This window comes from Elephas maximus, chromosome 27 (assembly GCF_024166365.1).
Source record: "Elephas maximus indicus isolate mEleMax1 chromosome 27, mEleMax1 primary haplotype, whole genome shotgun sequence".
NCBI classification, from domain to species: domain Eukaryota; kingdom Metazoa; phylum Chordata; class Mammalia; order Proboscidea; family Elephantidae; genus Elephas; species Elephas maximus.
The window spans coordinates 2,789,549-2,811,297 of NC_064845.1; the positions used below are offsets into that span (position 1 = coordinate 2,789,549).

The window sequence follows — 21,749 nt, forward strand, 5'->3', positions numbered from 1 at the left end:
CACTACGCTTCCAGGGCGCAGCAGCGCCGGAGAGGCTTCCAACTCCGGGCGAGGCGAGCGGGGTGTCGCCTAGAATTTTGAGAATGGGGGGCCGGCACCCCGAGAGCCTCGTCTCCGGGCCCTGCGGGGTCAGGGGGCTCGCGGGGCCAGGCGGCCTCTCTCAGCAGCCGAGCCACTTAGCGGCCGGCCGAGGGAGCTCCACGGGGTCTGTCTGCGAGGACGAGCGGAACTCCAGCTCCTCTCCCCGCTCCCCGCGGGCTTCGACCCCAGACAAGCGCCAGCCCGGCTCCCCGGGGCCCGACGAGGTCGCGCGCGGGGCCGGGCCCGGGCTCTCCCGCCTCCCCGGCCGCGCCGCGAAGACATTTAAACGGCCCCTCGGGACGGCGGCGTGGAGAGGCCGGAGGGCGGCGGCCGGGCCGGGGGTCGGGCCGGGGTCGGGGACCGGCGCCAGGCCGGGCCGGGAGGGCACTCACCAGCGCGTGTTGTCGTGGAAATGCTCCAGCACCGCGTAGCCGAAGAAGGAGCCGTCAGGGCCCTGGAAGCGCACGGGCCGCTGCGGGTCCAGGTTGTAGGCGCCCGCGGGGGTCGCCGCGGCCACCAGCGCCAGGAGCAGCGCGCGGAGCCCCCCGGCGCCCCTCCGCGCCGCCGGGCCGCCCATCCCCAGCCGGCCGAGCGGGGCGCCGAGCGCGCGGGCGGCGGGGCCCCCGAGTCCGCCGACGGCGGGAAGCCCCGGGCCGGGGCCGTGCGCTCGGAGCGCGCGGGCTGCGTGCGGGGCGGTGCGGGCGTCCTCCGTCCGGCCGCGGAGTCGGCGCGCTTGGAGCGAGCGCGGGTCCCGGCGCCTCTGGACGGCGGAGCGGCGCGCCCGCGGGGTGGGCGGCCCGGGCGGCGGGTGGGACGGGGCGGCAGCGCCCCCTGCGGGCCGCGAGCCCCCGCGCACCGAGCCCGCGCGCACCGAGCCCCCGCGCACCAAGCCCCTTGTGGGCCGCGAGCCCCCACGCACCGAGCCCGCGAGCACCGAGCCCCCGCGCGCCGAGTCCCCCGCGCGCCGAGCCCGTGCGCACCGAGCCCCCCGCGCACCGAGCCGCCCGCGCGCACCGAGCCCGCGCGCACCGAGCCCCCGGCGCACCGAGCCGCCCACGCGCACCGAGCCCCTTGTGGGCCGCGAGCCCGCGCGCACCGAGCCCGCGCGCACCGAGCCCCCGCGCACCGCTCCGGCCAGAAGCCGCCCTGCGCACGGGGGACCCCGGAGGCCACCCCAATCCCCTCTGCTGCTACGCGCCCTGCCGGCCCTGCTGGCCGTCCCTCTGTGTGCGCCTCTTTCCCTCTCTGTTTCACACCCACGCCAACAAGGACCAAACAGAGCCAGGAGAAGGCTCGAGTTTATATTCCAGCCCTGCCCATCCGCTGCTCCTTCAGCGGTAAAATTACCTGGAAAAGGCTTAGCTGACAACTGGTAAGCAAGCCCTCAATAAACACTACACTGCATTCACACCCAGCTTCTAGCTGTCCCCTAAACGTGTTGATAGGGTCGCTATGAGTCGGAATCGACTGGAGGGCAACAGGTTTGGGTTGTGTTTGTTTTTTTTTTTAATGCCTTCTTTTTGTGTGCCTGACCCAAGCCATGGTGTTTTCAATCGTCTCACATGCATGTGAAAGCTAGACGATGAATAGGAAAGACTGAGGGATTGACGCCTTTGAATCACAGTGTTGGCCCAGAATATTGAATATGCCATGGACTGTTGGAATCGACTGGACTGCAACAGGTTTGGCTAGAAGAATAAAGTCTGTCTTGGAAGAAGTACAACCAGAATGCTCATTAAAAGTGAGGATGGCTAGACTTTGTTTCACTGTACTGTAGACATGTTGTCAAGAGGGAAGAGTCCCTGGAGAAGGACATCATGCTTGGTAAAGTAGAGGGTCAGCAAAAGAGAGGAAGACCCTCAATAAAATGGATTGATACAGTGGCTGCAACAGTGGGCTCAAGCATAACCATGATTGTGAGGATGGCGCAGGATTGGGCAGTGGTTCACTCTGTTGTACATGGGGTCACTATGAGTCACAGTCTTGGTTATCTAGTGCTGCCATAACAGAAATACCACAAGTGGATGTCTTTAACAAACAGAAATTTATTCTCTCACAGTTTGTTGTTGTTGTAGGGTGCCATCAAGTTGGTTCCGACTCATAGATTTAGGAGGCTAGAAGTCCAAATTCAGGATGCCGGCTCTAGAGGAAGTCTTTCTCTGTCTCTCTGTGTCAGCTCTGGAGGAAGGTCCTTGTCTTCAATCTTCCTCTGGACGAGGAGCTTCTCAGCACAGGGACCCAGGGTCCAAAGGATGTGCTCTTCTCCTGGCACTACTTTCTTGATGTCATGTGGTCTCCCTGTATCTCTGCTTGCTTCTCTCTTCTATATCTCAAAAGAGATTGACTTAAGACAAAACCTAATCTTGTAGATTGAGTTCTGCCTCTTTAACATAACTGCCTCTAATCCTGCCTCATTAACATCATAGAGGTAGGATTTACAACACACTGGAGAATCACATAACAAAATGATGGACAATCACACCATACCGGGTGGGAATCATGGCCCAGCCAAGTGGACACCCATATTTAGGGAACATAATTCAATCCATAGCAGTTAGAAACGACTCTCTGGCACCTAAAGACAACTGCAACATCCCTTCTCCAATGCAATTCTTCCTTCCTGGAACGCCCTCACCCTCTTCGCCAACTGGCAAAATCCCATGTGTCCTAGTCCTCCGGCACAGGTCTCACCTCACCCCTTTTGCACCGCTTGCTCTGCCCCTTTCTGCTCTCAGCTCCCCTAACGTGATACATATGCCTCTGTCTCAGCTCTTACGGTATTTTAATGGGGGGAGGGGCTCTCTATCCCTCTCGGCTCCTGTAAGACCCTCTATGAAGAATCTTAGTTATGGTTGTCAGTCCGAGGCCCAGCTCCGTGCCAGGCACAGGGCAGTGCTTCAGCACTGTTGAAAGAAAGAACCCTCTGAAGACAAGCAGGCTCAGGAGGAGGATACGGCACACTGCGGGTGATTCTGAAGGACACTGTAACTTTCTTTGCGTTTTGGGTGTGTGAGGGTGAAAAGTGATCCATTCTAATTTTAGGAAACAAAATCCAAGTTTACATAAAACCCCATACCAAACCTGTTGCCACTGAGCTGACTCGAACTCATAGCAACCCTGATGGACAGAGTAGAACTGCCCCGTAGAGTTTCCAAAGAGCAGAGGGTGGATTCGAACGGTCAGCCTTCTGGTGACAAACTAAGCTCTTAGCCGCTGCACCGCCAGGGCTCCAGGTAGTAGAAATTGCTAGTGGCTTCCCAATATCCATGCTTCCCATTTTTCTTACTAACAGAGCCCTGAATTGGAGGTCTAGTGTTAGGACCTAGCTTTAAAAATAAATACATAAAACTACATTTCCCAGTGTCTTTTAGACCGGTTGCCATGTGACACTGTTCCAGCCAATGAGACATAAGCATACATTGTATGGGCAGAGGGTCCAGGAAAGGTTTCTTAAAGGGGGTGAACCAGCTGGTCTATGACTGTCACCCTGTGCCCTTCCCCGTCCTCCTGGAACCACAGAAGTCATAGCCGGAGATGCAGCTAGGGCACTGCCTTGAGGGAAAGGCCAGGAGGATTGCCCAGACCTCTGCCCTGCGTCCTAGGGCCGCTGCCCCTGACCTGGGTTGCTGTCCTCGGGATGTCTTATCACATGAGGCCAACCAAACCCCTAACACTGGAGCCACTGCTTTTTAGGGTTCTGTTAGCTACAGCCAAACACAATTCCTTGGGGATAAAACATCTATAAGGAACAGGATCTGCAATGGATGCTTCTAACTCAGGGCTCACACATCTCCGTGAAAATCTTTAGAGGGTCTGAGACCCCCTGTGGTCAGCAGGCTAACGCCCTCCAGTGACAGCCACATCCTAATCCCCAGAACCTGTGAATATGTAACTTTTCATGGCAAAAGGGACTTAGCAGATGTGATTAAGGTTAAGGACCTTGAGATGGCAAGATTCTCCTGGACTATCCAGGTAAACAAAACCTAATCATGAGACTTCTTAAAATCAGAGAGCCTCTTCTGGCTGTGGCCAGTCGGAGAGACGGAGATGATGATGAACACAGAGTCAGAGAGATGTTACAGTGCTGACTTGGAAGACGGAGGAAGGAGCCCATGAACCAAGGAATGTGGGTGACATCTCGGAGCTAGAAAAGGCAAGAAAACAGATTCACCCCTAGAGCCTCCAGAAAGGAATGCAGCCCTGCTGACACCTTGATTTTAACCCAGTGAGACCTGTGGTACAGTGGTTAAGTGCTCAGCTGCTCACCAAAAGGTCAGCTGTTCGAATCCACGAGCTGCTTCTTGGAAACCTTATGGGCCAGTTCTACTCTGTCCTATAGCCTTGCTGTGAGTCGGAATCAACTTGATGGCAGTGGATGTTTTTTGGTTTGAGACCTGTGTCAGGTTTCGCATCTATAAAACTATAAGATAATAAATTTGTGCCGTTTGAAGCCACTAAATATGTGGTAATTTGTTATAGCATCAATAGAAAACTAATATACTACACACTGAAATTATACATAAAAATAAGCGCGTCTGAATAGGTGTCTATTAGGGAAAGGGCCACAGATTTCAGCGGATTCTTTAACGATAAGGCTGACTCAGGAAAGGCTAGGTGAGAACCGTTGACCTAAAACACACTCATTTCTTCCTCCTAAACTAAACCCCAGGTGAAAAATGTGGCACGGGTCTTTTGTTTCACAGAACACTGGCTCCCAAACCTGGTCTGCACATCAAACCCCCAAGGTAACCATTTAAAAATACACGTTCACGAGCACCACTCAGGGTCAGGATTTCTAGGCTGAGGCCCAAGGATCTGTATTTCAAACGTCTGCTTGGGGGACTGGTTAAGCAGCCAGGTTTGTGGACAGACTCAGAATTCTGCATTGGGTTTCTGAATCATGACCACGTGATGTAGCAGAAAAAAACAATTCGTCATCAGGAGACGAGGATTTAAATTACAGGTCTTTCCAGCTGTGTACTCTCAATGTTGTTGTTGTTGTTAGGTGCCATGGAGTCAGTTCCAACTCAAAGTGACGCTATGTACAACAGAACAAAACACTGCCCAGTCCCGCACCATCCTCACAATCGTTATGCTTAAGCCCATTGTTGCAGCCACTGTGTCAATCCGTCTCGTTGAGGATCTTCTTCTTCACTGACCCTCTACTCTACCAAGCATGATGTCCTTCTCCAGGGACTGGTCCCTCCTGATAGTATGTCCAAAGTATGTGAGACAAAGTCTCGCCATCCTAGCTTCTAGGAGCATTCTGGTTTTACTTCTTCCAAGACAGATTTGTTCGTCCTTTTGGCAGTCAATGGTATATTCAATACTCTTCACCAACACCATAACTCAAGGGCGTCAATTCTTCTTCAGTCTTGCTTATTCACTGTCCAGCTTTCACATGCGTATGAGGCATGTGAAAACACCATGGCTTGGGTCAGGCGCATCTTAGTCTTTCAGGTGACATCTTAGCGGCTGCAGCAGGAATCTCAGTAAGACAATGAAAAACGAACACTAATAAACTAATAAACCTATTTGATGGGCCTGTTGGGACAGCATTTTCTAACTGTAAAACTCTAAACATTTATTAGTTATAATCAGACATCAAGACTGAGCTCAGTTTCCTTGTTGCCGGGTTTCGCAGTCGATTACATTCTTCTACAGAGACTTGATGTGAAGTCTGTCTCCAGGATGACTAGCTGAGGCACGTACTGTCTCAAACCTGGCAGCACAGAATAAAGCTCCGCGACATGGTACTGTGCCTTGTGAAAATCTGAACCTCTTTTTCGGTTCTCTAACTGAAATGACAACCACCTGCTCTCCCCTCCTGTACTGTCCTCACTTCAAGAGCTGACGTGAAGGTATGCTGATACCAGAGCGGCTGCAGACGAGACTGCGTGCACTATCAGCTCATCACCTGCCTTTTCCAGAATCTGCCATCAATTTCCCTACGGCGGACTTGACTTCCATCCTGTGGTGCAGACAACGGTAGAGAGCATCGTTACTAAGGCATAAGAGGGGTGATGTCTCGCCCTCTCTCCCTCCTCGCCCCACTGTAGATGGGAATGCTGAAATGCTCAATGTCCCATCAGAAACAAAGTTGGTTTTTTATTAAGCTTCAAAAGGTCTTAAGGTTAACTGGCCTTTAGTTTGTTGTTTATTTGTTTTCCTTCTTCCTTTCTGTACCAACTTTTTTTTTTTTTTTTGGCTTATAAATTTGCTCGTAAATTTGTGTCTGCATCTCGTTTATTCCATAAATGCATAAATACTAGGTCAAAAACTAGGTACATTTCTATCTAAAGTGCTTAATACAAGCTGATTGGCCCAGTCATCTTTAGGTTTAGAATGTAATTTTTCTTTATAAGAACCTTAAAATATAATGGAGAATACACGTATCTGAGTTGAGAAGGTAGTTGAGTATTTTCAGGCCCTGTCTTGAGCCACACCTTTGCCCGTGGTTGGTTGGTTGGTTTTTTCCTGGAGTGTCCTCCTCCTGGCCTTCGATGGGAAATGCTGATTCCTCTCGACAAAGCTCCCCAACCATAACTCTCTCAGACGCCTTCCTTGGCTCCTCCACGTTAATGCTGGCATCTCTCTGCTCCCTGTGTTTATGCCTCAGACCAAACCAAAAACCAAACCAGTTGCCAATGAGTCAATTCCCACTCACAGCAGCCCCATAGGTTTCCGAGGCTGCTGATCTCTATGGAAGCAGTCTGCCACGTCTTTATCCCAAGGAGCTGCCAGTGGGTTTGAACCACCGACCTTTCAGTCAGCAGTCAATTGCTTTAACCACTGCACCACTAGGGCTCCTTTTATACCTCAGAAGAGCACTAAATGGAGGTTTTGGACACTTATCAGTGATTATGGGAGTCTGGTTTTCATGATGGAAATGCAGTCCTGTAAACTGACCAGGCTGCCAGCAGCAAGGCAAGGCAAGACCACTCACTACCCATCTGTGCCCAGCGGTTTATAGATGGTTTTACTCCATTTAAACATCACAGTGATCCTAACGGGAACATTCAGGCTGAGATTTAATCTCAGTGACCATGGAGCCGTACAAAGCGAGGACTGCCTATATTATAGGTCCACAACTCATCTGAAACTCCTAGGGCTGGATGTGTTTTGGAATTCAAATTTGTTCAGAGTTTAGAAGACAAAATGGTATAACTATATATATTATGTAACCAGCACATAAAACAAACATAGATGTATGTAGCAAAATATGTGAATATTCATACTTGCGGTAAGCTGAATAATAGCCCCAAGAGATAGCTATGTGCTGAGTCCCAGAACCTGTGAATCTGTTACCTTCCATGGCAATAGGGACTTTGCAAGTTTGATGCGGTTAAGGTCCTTGAGATGCGAAGATTAGCCTGGATTGTCCAGGTTGGCCAAAGCAATCACAGGGTCCTGATAAGGGAAAGGGGAATCAGAGTCAGAGATGAGATGATAGAAACAGAGGTCAGAGTGATGCCGCCACGAACCCAGGAATATATGTGGCCATAGGAGCTGGAAGAGACAAGGAAATGGATTCTCCCACAGAAGCTCCAGAAGGGTGCAGCCCTGCCAACTCAATTAAGACGTCTGACCTCCATAAAATCTAAGCTAGAAATTGAAGTTAAAGCAGTGATGGATCAGCAGTGCCCTGGGCAATACGCGGAGCAAACACAAATAATTTGTGGAGAAGCACACTCTAAACAAAGATGATGACACATTTATGTTGTTTTCAGCGATAGGCAACAGACAACTCTATAATATTATATCACTTTGGGTAAAGTTTTGCCACCAAATTATTTTTGAATTTTCAGTTTTCAGAGCTTTCTGGTTTGTGGAATTGTGACTCCCCTCCCTGCCCCACCCCACTTTATACACAGGAAAACAAAGGCACAAAGAGGTTAAGGCAAAATATAGATACTAACAGTGACAACCTCTTAGGTGTTCTGTAATGATTAAAAAGACTAAAGCACGTATCACAAAAAACAGCCGTGGCACATAGCGAACAGTTTTAAAATACCAGCTATTTTTCATTTCATTCTTTTGACAAGTATTTATTGAGTGCCTGTGCTGTTTTAGACATAGCTCAAGGCTCTGAGGACTTAAGAATGGAAAAAATACTAAAAAATATTTGTTCTCATCAAGCTTAGTTTCTATTTGAGAGAGTGATAGACACCCATAAATAAATAAGTAAATACAGAAAGAATGCCAGATGGTGCTGAGTACTATGAAAAAATTAAAGGTTTGCAGATGGGGAGGAGGTGGGAATAGTAATTTTAAATAGGATGGTCAGGGAGGGCCACTGAGAAGGCGATAGTTATTATGAATATTTTACAAAGATATACAGAAATACAGAGCCCTGGTGGTGCAGATATTAAGAGCTCAACCTGCTAACCAAAAGGTCGGTAGTTTGCATTCACCAGTCACTCCTTAGAAACCCTATGGGGCAGTTCTACTCTGTTCTATAGGGTCACTGTGAGTTAGAATTGACTCGATGGCAATGGGTTTGGTTTATACAGAAGTACATACCAAGGAAAGATATTGTACATTCCTCACTATTTTATTCTGCTTCAAATTCATAGGCTTCCTGAATCTAAAGACTGACATCTTTCCCCAAAAATGGAGAGCTCTAGGCTATTATTTCTTTGAATATTACCTCTCCTATTGCCTCCTTCTGGAACTCAAATTTGATATATTTTAGGCCTTCTTGCTCTATCTTCCACATCTTTAAGCTTTTTTTTTTGGCCTCTTTAGGCCGCATGAGGTGTAATTTCTTCAGTTTTACTTTCCATTTCACTAGTTTCTCTCTTCAGCTCTGTATAATCTGTTGTTTAACAGGTCCTTTGAAGTTGTAATTTCCATTATTATATTTTTTAATCTAAGAATTCTATCGGGTTCTTCTTTTAAAAATTGCTTTCTTAATTTTAATAGTCTATGGGTCCTTAATCGCATTTCAACATCCTCCTTAACTCTGGTAAATAGGTGAAACTTACTCACTTCCTATTCTGTTTCTGATCATCCTGGTATCTGCAGTCTGAATTTGCGTCTGCAGTATGCTGTTTCTGCTTGTTCCCGCTCATGATGGCTTGTTTCCTTGTTTGTTTTGTAATTTTTGGTTGTGAGTTCATGTTTTTGGAAATGTGTCTTTGTTTAGAGTGTGTCCCTCCACAAATTATTTGTGTTTGCTCTGCGTATTGCCCAAGGCACTGCTGATCGATTGCTCCTGTAACCTAAATTTCTAACTTTGATTTTCTTTTTGCTATACATGTAGCATAACACAGTCTTATGATTCAGTATTCTCAGGGGATACTTTTTTCATTTTTCATTCCACCCAGAGCCAAGGGCAAGACAGGAGAGACTTCTGAAAGTCTCTTTCCATGAGGCAGGTGTTATTCTAATTCACCTATTAAAGGAATTCAGCCTTATTTGGGGTCCCCAGAACACTTAATTGTGCTCATTAGGAACCTGTACATAAATCAAGAGGCAGTTGTTTGAACAGAACAAGGAGATATTACGCGGTTTAAAGCTAGGAAAGGTGTGTGTCAGTGTTGTATCCTTTCGCCATACCTATTCGATCTGTATGCTGAGCAAATAATATGAGAACCTGGACTATATGAAGAAGAACAGGGCGTCAGGATTGGAGGAAAACTCATTAACAACCTGCAATATGCAGATGATACAACCTTTCTTGTTGAAAGTGAAGAGGACGTGAAGCACTTACTGATGAAGATCAAAGACCACAGACTTCAGTTTGGATTACGCCTCAACACAAAGAAAACAAAAATCCTTACAACTGGACCAATAAGCAACATCACGATAAATGGAGAAAATACTGAAGTTGTCAAGGATGTCATTTTACTTGGATCCACAGTCAACACCCACGGAAGGAGCAGTCAAGAAATCAAAAGACGCGTTGCATTGGGCAGATTTGCAAAAGACCTCTTTAAAGTGTTGAGAAGCAAAGATGTCACTTTGAGGACTAAGGTGCATCTGACTCAAGCCATGGTGTTTTCGATCACATCATATGCATGTGGAAGCTGGACGATGAATAAGGAAGACCAAAGAAGAATTGAATTGTGGTGTTGGCAATGAATATCGAATATACCATGGACTGCCCAAAGAACGAACAAATCTGTCTTGGAGGAAGTACAACCAGAATGCTCCTCAGAAGCAAGGATGGCGAGACTGGGTCTACATACTTTGGACATGTTGTCAGGATGGATCTGTCCCTAGAGACAGATATCACGCTTGGTAAAGTAGAGGGTCATTGAAAAAGAGGAAGAGCCTCAACGAAATGGATGACACGGTGGCTGCAACCGTGGGCTCAGGCAGAGCAAGGATTATGAGGATGGTGTAGGACCGGGCAGTGTTTCGTTCTGCTGTACATAGGGTCACTATGAGTCGGAACTGACTCAACGGCACCTAACAACAACAACAATCTAACTACACCCAAACTTGGGTCCTAGTCATTGTTCTGCTGTTCCCTGAATACGAGCAGCCCACTTAAATCCAGATATACTCAAAGCCAGTGCTGACTTCAGCACTCACTTATCCCCATAGAATAGATTTTTTTTTTCATTATTTCTGGCCTCTGAATATTTATTTTATTTCCTGCCAACTCAGCCATCCATTATTCATTTTTATATTTTATTCAGCAATTTTCAGTGTTCTGGAAACGTGTCCAGATATCTGGGCATTAACTCTGCCATATTGCCAGAAAGGAAGCTTCACTAACCTTTAAGTCACTGAATAATCTAATCATGTTTTTTTTAACCCTTTATTCCACCAGAGAATATTTCATATTTTCAAATCCTTAGAGAAGCCAGAACAAATGTGGGGCTCTGGAATCTGAATGTCAGTTTTGTGTAAAGAAAAAGCCTTTGACATCTAGGCAAGGTCTTTAGAATAAAAGGATTTCCTTGCTTGACATCCTTGCTCTGTCATTCCAGGATCAGCTACAGCAAGGAAATTTACAGGACAGAAGAGTATGACAAGTTGAATGTTTTTACTTATTTGATCACATGTGTTTGAGTTATTTATTTATTCATTTAAACATGTGCAAACAGTACAATGGAAAACAAGTCACTTTTCTCCAATTCTCCTGTCCCTAGAAACAACCACGGCAGCCACTTTCTCAGCATCCTTCTAGAAATATTCTGTGCTTTTTCAAGTAGAGGCCTTTTTTTATACATGTATGAGCATAACCACACATACTGCGTTGGGCCTGGTTTTTTTTTAGCTTAGTAATATGTGTTAGGAATGTTCTGTATTGATACGATTGATTTTTCTTATGGCTCGATGAGTTTCCGTTGTATGGGTGGACTATAATTGATTTAAGCAGCACCGCCTCTCAGTTGATGGGCCTTGTTGGATGTTAAGAACTACACCATTGTGAACATTCTGGTACCTATATCTTGTGACCACAGATAAGTATGTCTGTAGAATAAGTTCCTAAAAGCAGAATTCCTTAGGCAAGGGGTATGTGTATTTTAACTGTTATGGGTATCACTAAATTGCCTTCAAAGAGGGTAAGTCTGTTTATATTTCTATTAGCCATGTAGGAAGATGCTCACTCCTGAGGGCTCCTTCTTCCTCTATGCCAATCAATATGTCCTTAGTTTGCTCTCTTAATAAGTTAATTGTTTGTCCATCTGATTGAACTCAACCAGGAAGCCTCAGAACAAATGAATTATTCTTAAAATATATTGTGCGTTATCTATTATGCCTATGATAGAATATAGGATACCTCTTTATAAATGTACAGCTGGAGAGGTGCGTTTAAATTGTATAGAAAACTAATAATGTTTTATTGCTAAATTACTTTCTGATTTCAGAGATGCTTTAACTACCTTACTGGTTGATCAGCCAAGAAAACCCAACCTGTTGCTGTGGAGTTGATTCCAGCTCATAGGTGACCCTACAGGACACGGCAGAATTGCCGCATAGGGTTTCCAAGGTGTGCCTGATGGATCCAAACCACTGACCTTTTGGTTAGCAGCCAAGCTCTTCACCACTGCACCACCAGGGCTCCTACTGGCTGAGAGTCAATCAGAAACTGGTCCTTAGACTTTAAGTTTACATGTTTGCTCTTCCCCACTCTCCTCTGTACCACACACAATGTTAGCCTCAAAATATTGACAATTCAGTTATATTTTAAATCCCTCTTCTCAGCAGTCACCTCCTAGGAATTTATCATAAGAAAATAATTAGATACGAGATAAAAATGTTTGCATGAAGATCTTCATAACAGCTGTTTATTATAATGGAAAATTGGAAATGACTAAATATAGGAATGGTGTTGGCTTATAACTTACGGACAGCCATAATATAGAACACTATGCAGCTATCATAAAAAGTGAAAAGGGTCTGATTCACTGATCTCAGCTTGTGACAAATAGCTATAATTTTTTTAATTATTGCTACCACTAAGTCCTAGTAGCATAGCGGTTAAGAGCTATGGCTGCTAGCCAAAAGTTGGCAGTTTGAACCCACCAGCTGTTCCTTGGAAATCCTATGGGGCAGTTCCACTCCGTCCTATAGGGTCGCTGTGAGTTAGAATCGATTATGGCAATAGGGTTAGTTTTTTTTTTTTTTTTTTTTAAATATTCTGTCAACCCTCCTTTTCTGCTAGGTAGCAGCTTATCTTAAAATATTATCTTAATGATATCTCAGTACAATTCCATAACTTTTCAGACAAATTCAGTTACCACAGTGGCTTTGTTAGTAAGACAAAAAACTTCAAACTTACTCATTTCAAAGCTTTCCTCTTACCCTTTCAGAGTTGTGTCTATTAAGGCTTGGAGGCTGTGTGTGTGCGTAGGGGTGTGTATGTATGTGTCTGTGTGTGTTGTGGGACACCTGCTTTCTCATCCACGCCCTTCCCCATGCCTGCCCCCCACCCAGGGTTGGAGTGGAAAAGGGGAAGCAGGAAGAGAAGCCTCCGTCTTGACCACCTGGAGTGAGGTGGGGTTGCCGCTCGCTTTCCGTTGGTCATCACCATTCATGTAGCATGTCGTCTACAGACTCACGGCAGACTGGATGTAGATGGACGGAGGCCCCAACGGCCTTGCTGCTGAGGGCTCAATCCCAAGCAGCCTTGTAGGCACCGGTGACACCGTGGGACACTTGGCTACATCTCTCTGTTGTCACCCAGCTGGTGGCCTTGCTCCACGTTTCTCTGATATGAGCACCTCCTGACTTCATGATACAATGGTCTCTCATGAGCCCCCAGCCCACATTTCTCCCCCCTCTAACCCTAATCAGGGTCCAGCAATGTGGGAGGGACCCCCTAATACTCAGGGACTAGAAACTCAAAGACGTGATTATGGCCCCTCTCCAGCGGAGCACCCCTCTTCCATTTTATCCCTATCTTTCCCTACCACCACTCCCAGCTCTGGGAACATCAGAACAGGTCAGCAAACTGGTGGCTTAGCACAACCAAGGAACAAGGTATCAGCTTCCTGTCCTCTAGTCACCCACGAGCTCTGTGGCCTATTCTATTAAGGGTCCCTTCCATAGACTTGAGGGAGAGAGACCAATGAGCATCAGTCACCCAGTCCTCCCTCATAGGGCAGTGATGGAAGGAGATAGACTTCATGAACACTGCACTCTCCCCAAAGAGGACCTCTTTCCCCCAAAAATGTAAGGCCCATAAGGCCCACAAAATGAGTTCAACCCCTACAGAATCAAAAGCTCTTTTCGAATTGACAGTCCTTGACCGGCGGATGATTCAGGAAGCAAGGTGAGCACGGGCTTATTTGTGCTCACTAATCAGTAGTGGAATTGTTCACTACAGATGATCTGGTAAGCAAGGTAAGCACTGTGCTTACCTCACCTATTGGAGACTCTGGCCCTGGATAAACCACTGCCTGCACAGCCCTGGCCTCTCCTGAGGAGCTGGCGTTCATTCCCGTAGGGGCTTCACCGGCAGAGGTGAGGAGGAGACCAGCCACCACCAGGAGAAAGTGGCCAGTGGCCAGGTGGCTCCTCACGATACTTCCAGGGGAGGAGAGAAAAATGGAGAGGTTCTCTCGTTCACACCTGGGCAAGCTTCCTCTGAGTGACTGACACTTAGCTGAATGCACGTCTTGATGTCAGCTCTTCACAAGCTGCCTGACCTTAGTTTTTACACATAAGACAAACCACACTTCCACGTGTTTTTGAAATCCAGAAAGTTCAGGGGAAGGACAAATACTGTCGCCAAACCTCCAACTATAAAAGCAGGCAGAGATTTAAGCAAATACTTTCCCACTGAAGTATTTCACAAGCCAAGAGTCCAACTGTTATTACTGGGTGCAATATTTCCAACCTGTTTCCGTGCTCAAACGATTTTTTTCCAGACATGCAAATTTAGTGAACCTTTTTTTTTATTTAGGTAACAACCATCATTGCCAGAATAGATCTGTATATCATCATGCCAAGTTTGTAAGATACATTCTCACCTCAATTTAAATATTAAAAATAGCATTCCATTTGTCAAAACATAGGAGCCCTGGTTGCACAGTGGTTAATGTGCTCAGCTGGTAACTGAAATGTCTGCGGTTTGAACTCACCAACCACTCCATGGGAGAAGGATGTGGCAGTCTGCTTCTGTAAAGATTTACAGCCTTGAGAACCCTATGGGGCAGTCCTACTCTATCTTACAGGGTCGCTATGAGTCAGAATCGACTCGATGGCAGTGGGCTTGGTTTGGTGTTGGTTTGTCAAAACATAAAAATAAAATGATCATGTTTCTAGAAGGCAGTTTATAGTCATGAGTAAGAGTGAGGGCTCCGGTGCTTGTAGTCGGTTATCAGGTGTATGACCTTGAGAGGCTATTTAACCTCTTGAAGCCTCAGTTTCCCCATTTGTAAAGAGGATCGCGCCCAGAGCGTTGTTGTGAGAGTTGAATGACATAAGCCATGGGAAGCACTGCACGTGGGAAGCAACTGATAAATGTTAGTGGTTTAATCCCATATCACTTTGCTATTTATTTCAGTCTTTTAAAAATACTTATTATTATTTGGAGCAAAAGAAAAAAAAAGTGAGACATTTAAAGCAACTTCATTTTTAAATGGCCCATTTTAGAGCCTTCTTGGCTTAAAAATTCCAAACCTCAAGCTTCCCGGTGCTTCAGAGATGCCTGGTGCAGGGTGAGAGAAATAAACGTGACCCTGACCTCCAGTCTGCTGCCTCCACCCCCCGGGCTCCGTTCTTGGGGTTCCCTCTAAAATCATGCTAGTCAACTGTCAAATCCACATCTTACCAGCTTCCCTGAGATGAACCGCCAGCCAGAAACTCCTCAAATGTCTTCCTTAGTGATTTCCTCAAGGTCCCACCCTCCATTTTCACAGTTTAGATACAGTTGGGTTTTAAGGTGTCACCCATTGCTGGGGAGGGGGGAGGGTGGTCTGTGGATAAGAGAGAGATTCACTTCAATGGCATTCTGATGCAATGGAACCCTCACAAACCAAGCACCCCAAATTGCATATATCAGAAGCCAGCTGCTACAGCATCGCGAGTCTGAAAACCAGGAATGGAGAGCTGGGGACAGGAAGGAGGGAGCATAAAGCTTCAAGAGAAACTGAAGGGTAGTTACAGCTTTTCCCGTTTCTTCTTTCAGGCAGCTTCAGTATATCCCCAATTCTATTGTTGTTAGGTGCCATCAAGTCAGTTCCCTCTCATAGTGTTAGTGACCCTACGTACAACAAAGGAAACACGGCCCAGTCCCGTGCCATCCTCACAGTTGTCGTTATGTTTGAGCCCCTTGTTGCAGCCACTGTGTCAATCCATCTCATTGAGGGTTTTCCTCTTTTTTGCTGACCCTCTACTTTACCAAGCACGATGTCCTTCTCCAGGGACTGTCCCTCCTGATAACCAATTCTAAGCAGCTATAAATGTCTCCAAGGAAGGTAAGTTGTTGAACAAGGATTTGAACCCTAGTTTTCAGAACACAGGTGCTGGATCCTGGCTTCTTTCTGCTGTTTAACACTCACGTGAGAAAAGCCATCTCCATGCTTCTCCCAGAAACAGTCTTGAAGCCTAAAACCTCTTGTGCCTGAAGCTGCAAGACACACATGTTGCACCCTCTGGTCATCAATTTTATTCAAAGACTTGAAGGGGGGAGGGTAAATAATATGTAGTGAGGCTGGGATGGCCCTGAACCAAACCCGGTGACAAGGAAGGCCCCAAGGTCCCCGGCATGAAAGCAAGCTGAACCAGCCCTTGCATGGAGCTGCGGTTGAGAAAGGAAGAGTGACTCTGAGACCATGAGAGAGCCAGCCCGTTGCCCTCATCCTTCCTGGATCGGGCTTACACTCTGGACTAGAAGCTGGGGAGCATGTCTGAATTGGTGACACCGGGAGCTGGGCAACAACTCCAGGGACCACTGTGACTGTGCTAGTGTCTGCCCCAGCAGCTAGGGGGCGACAGGAGCAGGACACCAAGCCCTTGTCACATAGCCTGGGATGTGCAAGGTAGGAAAGAGACATTTTGGGTACAACTAGGACTCTCTGTAGTGCAACCGTTAAGCGCTTGGCTGCTAACCGCAAGGTTGGTGGATCAAACCCACCCAGTAGCTCTGCTGACAATCTGCTCCCATAAAGATTACAGCCTAGAAAACCCTACGGGGAAGTTCTATTCTGTCACATGGAGTTGCTACAAGTCGAAGACAACTCGACAGCCCCTAACAACCACAACAAAGAATCCTGGCTCCTTCTTTTATCAGAGAAAAACCTGAGGCCTAGAAAAAGATATTTCTCATGATGGATGAGATGAGGGCTCAAGCTATTCCATTGAGATGTTAAAATGTATTTGTAATGGACTCCTTCCCCTCCTCACAGTCCTGCATCCAACTCGGCCCACAGTCCATGATCTCTAAATATATGTTGTCTTTAAGACAGAATTTTGTCTTCTCTTCTCGAACCACTCTGCCTGTAGATCAAACACCTGTGGTTCAAACAGAAGCCACACAGGATAAGCACTGCCCTGGTGGGGGCGGCAGGGGGGAAGCCCTGAGGGGAGCCGCAATACCACGACAGGAAGTATGTGCAAGTGACACAAGCGATCACCCTGCAGTGGTTTTAAAACATATCCACAAAATTTTGACACACCTTCCTTCATCAGGGGGAGGCTAATTCTCCTTCCCTTACGCACAGGCTGGATTTAGTGGCACCCTTCTCATGAAGAGAGTGTTGTATGGCTTTCGCGGCTAGGCCATAGGAGACGTTGCTTCGTGCACTGTACCCTTTTCAATTGCTGAGTTTGGGGGAAGCCAGCTGCCATGTCATGAGGACACTCAAGCAGCCTGTGGAGAGAGCCTCGTGGAAGCAACTGAGGCTTCCCACCAACAACCCTGCCAGCTGTCTAAGTGAGCCAGCTCAGAAGCAAAGTTTTTTTTCAGTTGTGCTTTAGATGAAGGTTTACAGAACAAATTAGTGTTTCATTAAACAATACACATATTGTTTTGTGACACTGGTTGCCAACCCCACAACGTGTCAACATTCTCCCTTTCTTGACCTTGGCTTCCTGTTACCAGCTTTCCCGTTCCCTACTGCCTTCTCGTCCTCGCCCCTGGGCTGGTGTGCCCGTTCAGTCTCATTTTGTTTTATGGGCCTGTCTAATCTTTGGCTGAAGGGTGAAGCTCAAGAGTGATTTCGGTACTGAGTTAAAAGGGTGTTTGGCGGATCATATTCTCTGGGTTTCTCCAGTCTCTGTCAGATCAGTAAGTGGGGTCTTTTTTTATGAGTTAGAATTTTGTTCTACATTTTTCTCCAGCTCTGTCCAGAACCCTATATTGTGATCCCTGTCAGAGCAGTCGGTGGTGGTAGCTGGGCACCATCTAGTTGTGCTGGACTCAGTCTGCTGTAGGCCGTGGTAGTTGTGGTCCATTAGTCCTCAGAAGCAGATTTTCCAGCCCCAGATAAGACTTCGGGTGATTGCAGCCCCAGGCAACATCTTGATGGTAACCTCACAAGAGACCCCAAGCCAGAACCACCCAGATAAGTTGCTTGCGAATTCCTGACTCGCAAAAGCTGTGATACAACTTTTACTGTGTTAAGCCACTACATTTTGGGATAATTTGTTTCCCATTGTCTCAGTTATCTAGTGCTACTATAATAGAAATACCACAAGTGGATGGCTTTTACAAACAAATGTACTCTCTCACAGTCTAGGAGACTAGAAGTCTGAATTCAGGGAGCCAGCTCTAGGGGAAGGCTTTCTTTGTCGGCTCTACGGAGACATCCTTGTCATCAATCTTCTCCTGGGTGTAGGAGCTTCTCAGAGTAGGAATCCTGGATTCAAAGGACGCACTCCCCTCTTGGCTCTTCATTCTTGGTGGTAGGAAGTCCCTCTCCTCTCTGCTTACTTCTCTTTTTTATATATAAAAGAGATTGACTCAAGATACAACATAATCCTGTAGATTGAGTCCTGTCTCATTAACATAACTGCCTCTAATTCTACCTCATTAACATCATAGAGGGTAGGATTTACAACACATAGGATAATCACATCAGGTCACAAAATGGTAGACAACCACACAACACTGGGAATCACGACCCAGCCAAGTAGACACACACTTCGGGGCGGGGGGGGGGGGGACACAATTTAATCTATGACACCATCAAGGGATAAATACACACCTCTCTGCCTTGATGATAAGATAATGGTGGTTACAGCCACCAAGACACCTGCATTCACCACAGCCACCTCTCTGAGTCAGGCCACAAGAAAGTGGAAAGGATTGTCTTGATTCTTCCCTACCATGATGATGGCTCTGTGGTAGAAGAATTGACTTAGCTCTGGCCTGGGACTTGAGACCTGAGTTCAAACTTGAGACCAGTCTCTACCACTTAACAGCCGCCAAGCCCAGAGCCAGTTGCTACACCTTCTAGGGACTCCATTTCCTCATCTGTGGTAAGGATAATAACAGCACCCACATCACAGGGTAGCCACGAGGACAGATTAAACAGAAATAAGCACTCAAAAGTAACAGGCAGACAAGGGATTGGTTGAACCCAAGTGGTAGTGACATTTTAAAAGATATTTAAACTATGACAATGGAAACCATTGCTGACCTCCAGTCTGCTGCCCAGTTTAGCCACACAACTGCAGAAAGTTTATGAATGCTGGACCCACATGGGCCTGACAGACAAGGCCCATGCTTCCCTCCCTCCTGGCTCTTAGCTTATCTAAATTACCTTCAGATTATGAGGGGCTGAAATCATTCCCATATTTCAAATATGCTCAGGAGATAAACTTGGAGTTAAATTAGAATCAAAAACCATTTGGTGGGAAGTACCTAGACAGCCCAACTGATTTTTTTTTTCTCCCTGTCTGCTCCTGTGAGTATTGACTCTTCCCCCAACAATCCACCCAGCTCCAATTTTTAAACACAGACTTCTCCTCAGCCACTGAGGGAAGCGAGGGTGAGAGGAGGAGAAACAGTGGCTCAGCTCACAACATTCGCAAAGCTGGGGACAGTATCCCGTGTTTCCAGCCGCCTCCAGACGGTACCAACAAGGCCGGCCCCCCCATTCCAACAGCCCCCCGCCCACCCTCCCATCTTTCTCTTCTTCCACCAAAACTCCCATTCCCTAAGGACCGTACAGGTACACGAAACACAGCAGACATCACTCATTCCTGGGAGACATAGTTTAGGGAAAGAGCACGGCAGAGGTTGGGCCATCAGACTGCTTGAGTTCCAATCCCAACTCCACCCTTGACCAGCCAGGGATGGTGGGCTTTTCTCCATCTCTTCACCTTTAAAACAACCTATTGTGAATAGCTGACATCCATGTTGGCTGTCTAGCACCATGAAACCCTTCTCCATCTTAAGCCCACCAACTCCAAGTTAAAAGCTAGAAGCTCCTTCCTCCAGCCTCCCTGGCAGCCAGGGTACAGGCATGTGACCTGTTTCCACCAATCAGACAGGGCCATGTGAGACTTGGAGTCAGCGGCCCGAGCAGGGAAGAAGCAGCCTCCGTGCACAGTCCATTACGGCGGCCGTGGTGGAGGGCTCAGCAGCGCTGAGAGGCTGCAGCATTGGAGGAAGCCTGGCAGTAAACCTGCCAGGCCCCACAGCAGCAGTGTAAGCTGGGGAATTATTCTTCATTCTGCTGCCTCCAAGCCCATTTCCAGACCTTCCTGACGATTCCGTGAATTATCTAATATCCCTAAGAAATTGCTCTCCTGCTTGAGTTAGCCAGAGTGGACCAGGTTGCCTACAATTGAGAAGAGTGATGGATCCACCTTCATATCTCAGGGTGGTTGTGAGGATTAAATAAAATCGCCCAAGGGAAGTTTATGCCTCTCGTACTGACGTATAAACTTTAATTTCCTTTTCTGTCAACATTTTCCTTTCCTCCCGTCTTCTGCTGCCCCAATTCCATTCTCCCCACAAGAAAGAAAGAGAAGGAGCAATTCTAAAGTCAGGACAGGCATCCTGGTCTTAAAAAGCTGCCAGCGCATGGCTCCCTGCAGTGACCATCAGCCTGGGCATCGTGTGCACACTGATAGCACCCTCAGTTCAGCCCTGTGTCACCCTGGATGAAGTCATCTTAACTTGTCCGCCTTCTTCTCCTCAGCCTCCTTTTGGCTCCTGTGAATTTGCTGAATCTGCTCCATCCCAGATCCTGTGTTCCTTTTCCTCCACAAAACCAGGCATCCTGTCCCTGCTGTTTGTAGGGCCTAGCCTCAGCTTGTCCTACATCTGGATGGAGACCTGGCCGCACAGTGGTTAAGAGCTGGCTGCTAATCAAAAGGTTGGCAGCTTGAATCCACCAGCCGCTCCTTGGAAACCCTAGGGGACAGTTCTACTCTGTCCTACAGGGTCGCTATAAGTTGGAATCGGCTCGACGGCAATGGGTACCTACATCTGGGTGGTACAAATGGTTAACATGCTGGGCTGCTAATCAAAAGGCTGCAGGTTCGACGATGAAGCCGTGAAACATTTCATAACATGGAGGAATCTGGAAGGCATTATGCTGAGTGAAAATAGTCAGTTGCAAAAAGACAAATATTGTATAAGACCTCTATTATAAGAACTCAAGAAATAGTTTAAACAGAGAAGAAAATTTATGAGAGTGGAGCGGGGAGAGAGAGGGGTATTCACTAATTAGATAGTGGACAAGAACTATTTTAGGTGAAGGGAAAGACAACACACAATACAGGAGAGGTCAACACAACTGGACTAAACAAAAAGCAAAGAAGTTTCCTGAATAGAACCAAACGCTTCGAAGGCCAGAGTAGCAGGGACAGGGGTCTGGGGATCATGGTTTCAGGGAACATCTAGGTCAACTGGCATAACAAAATGTATTACGAAAACATTCTGCATCTCATTTTGGTGAGCGGTGTCTGGGGTCTTAAACGCTAGCAGGCAGCCATCTAAAATGCATCAATCGGTCTCAACCCACCTGGACCAAACGAGAATGAAGAACACCAAAGACGCAAGGTAATTATGAGCCCAAGAGACAGAAAGGGCCACATAAACCAGAGACTCCAGCAACCTGAGACCAGAACTACATGGTGCCTGGCTACAACCGATGACGGCCCTGACAGGGAACACAACAGAGAATCCCTGATGGAACAGGAGAGCAGTGGGATAAAGACCCCAAATTCTTATAAAAAGACCAGACTTAATGGTCTGACTGAGACTAGAAGGACCCCAGAGGTCATGGTCCCCAGACCTTCTGTTA

General features: G+C 47.1%; 1 protein-coding gene across 1 annotated transcript in view; it reads right to left on the reverse strand.

Moving 5' to 3' along the window:
• Nucleotides 1–658, reverse strand: part of ITGA9 (integrin subunit alpha 9) — a 393,719-nt gene extending 393,061 nt beyond the window's left edge. The window contains exon 1 of the mRNA XM_049870897.1: nucleotides 474–658. Within this exon, the coding sequence (XP_049726854.1) occupies nucleotides 474–658 (185 nt within the window). The remainder of the gene's footprint in view (nucleotides 1–473) is intronic.
• Nucleotides 659–21,749: the final 21,091 nt, after the last annotated feature.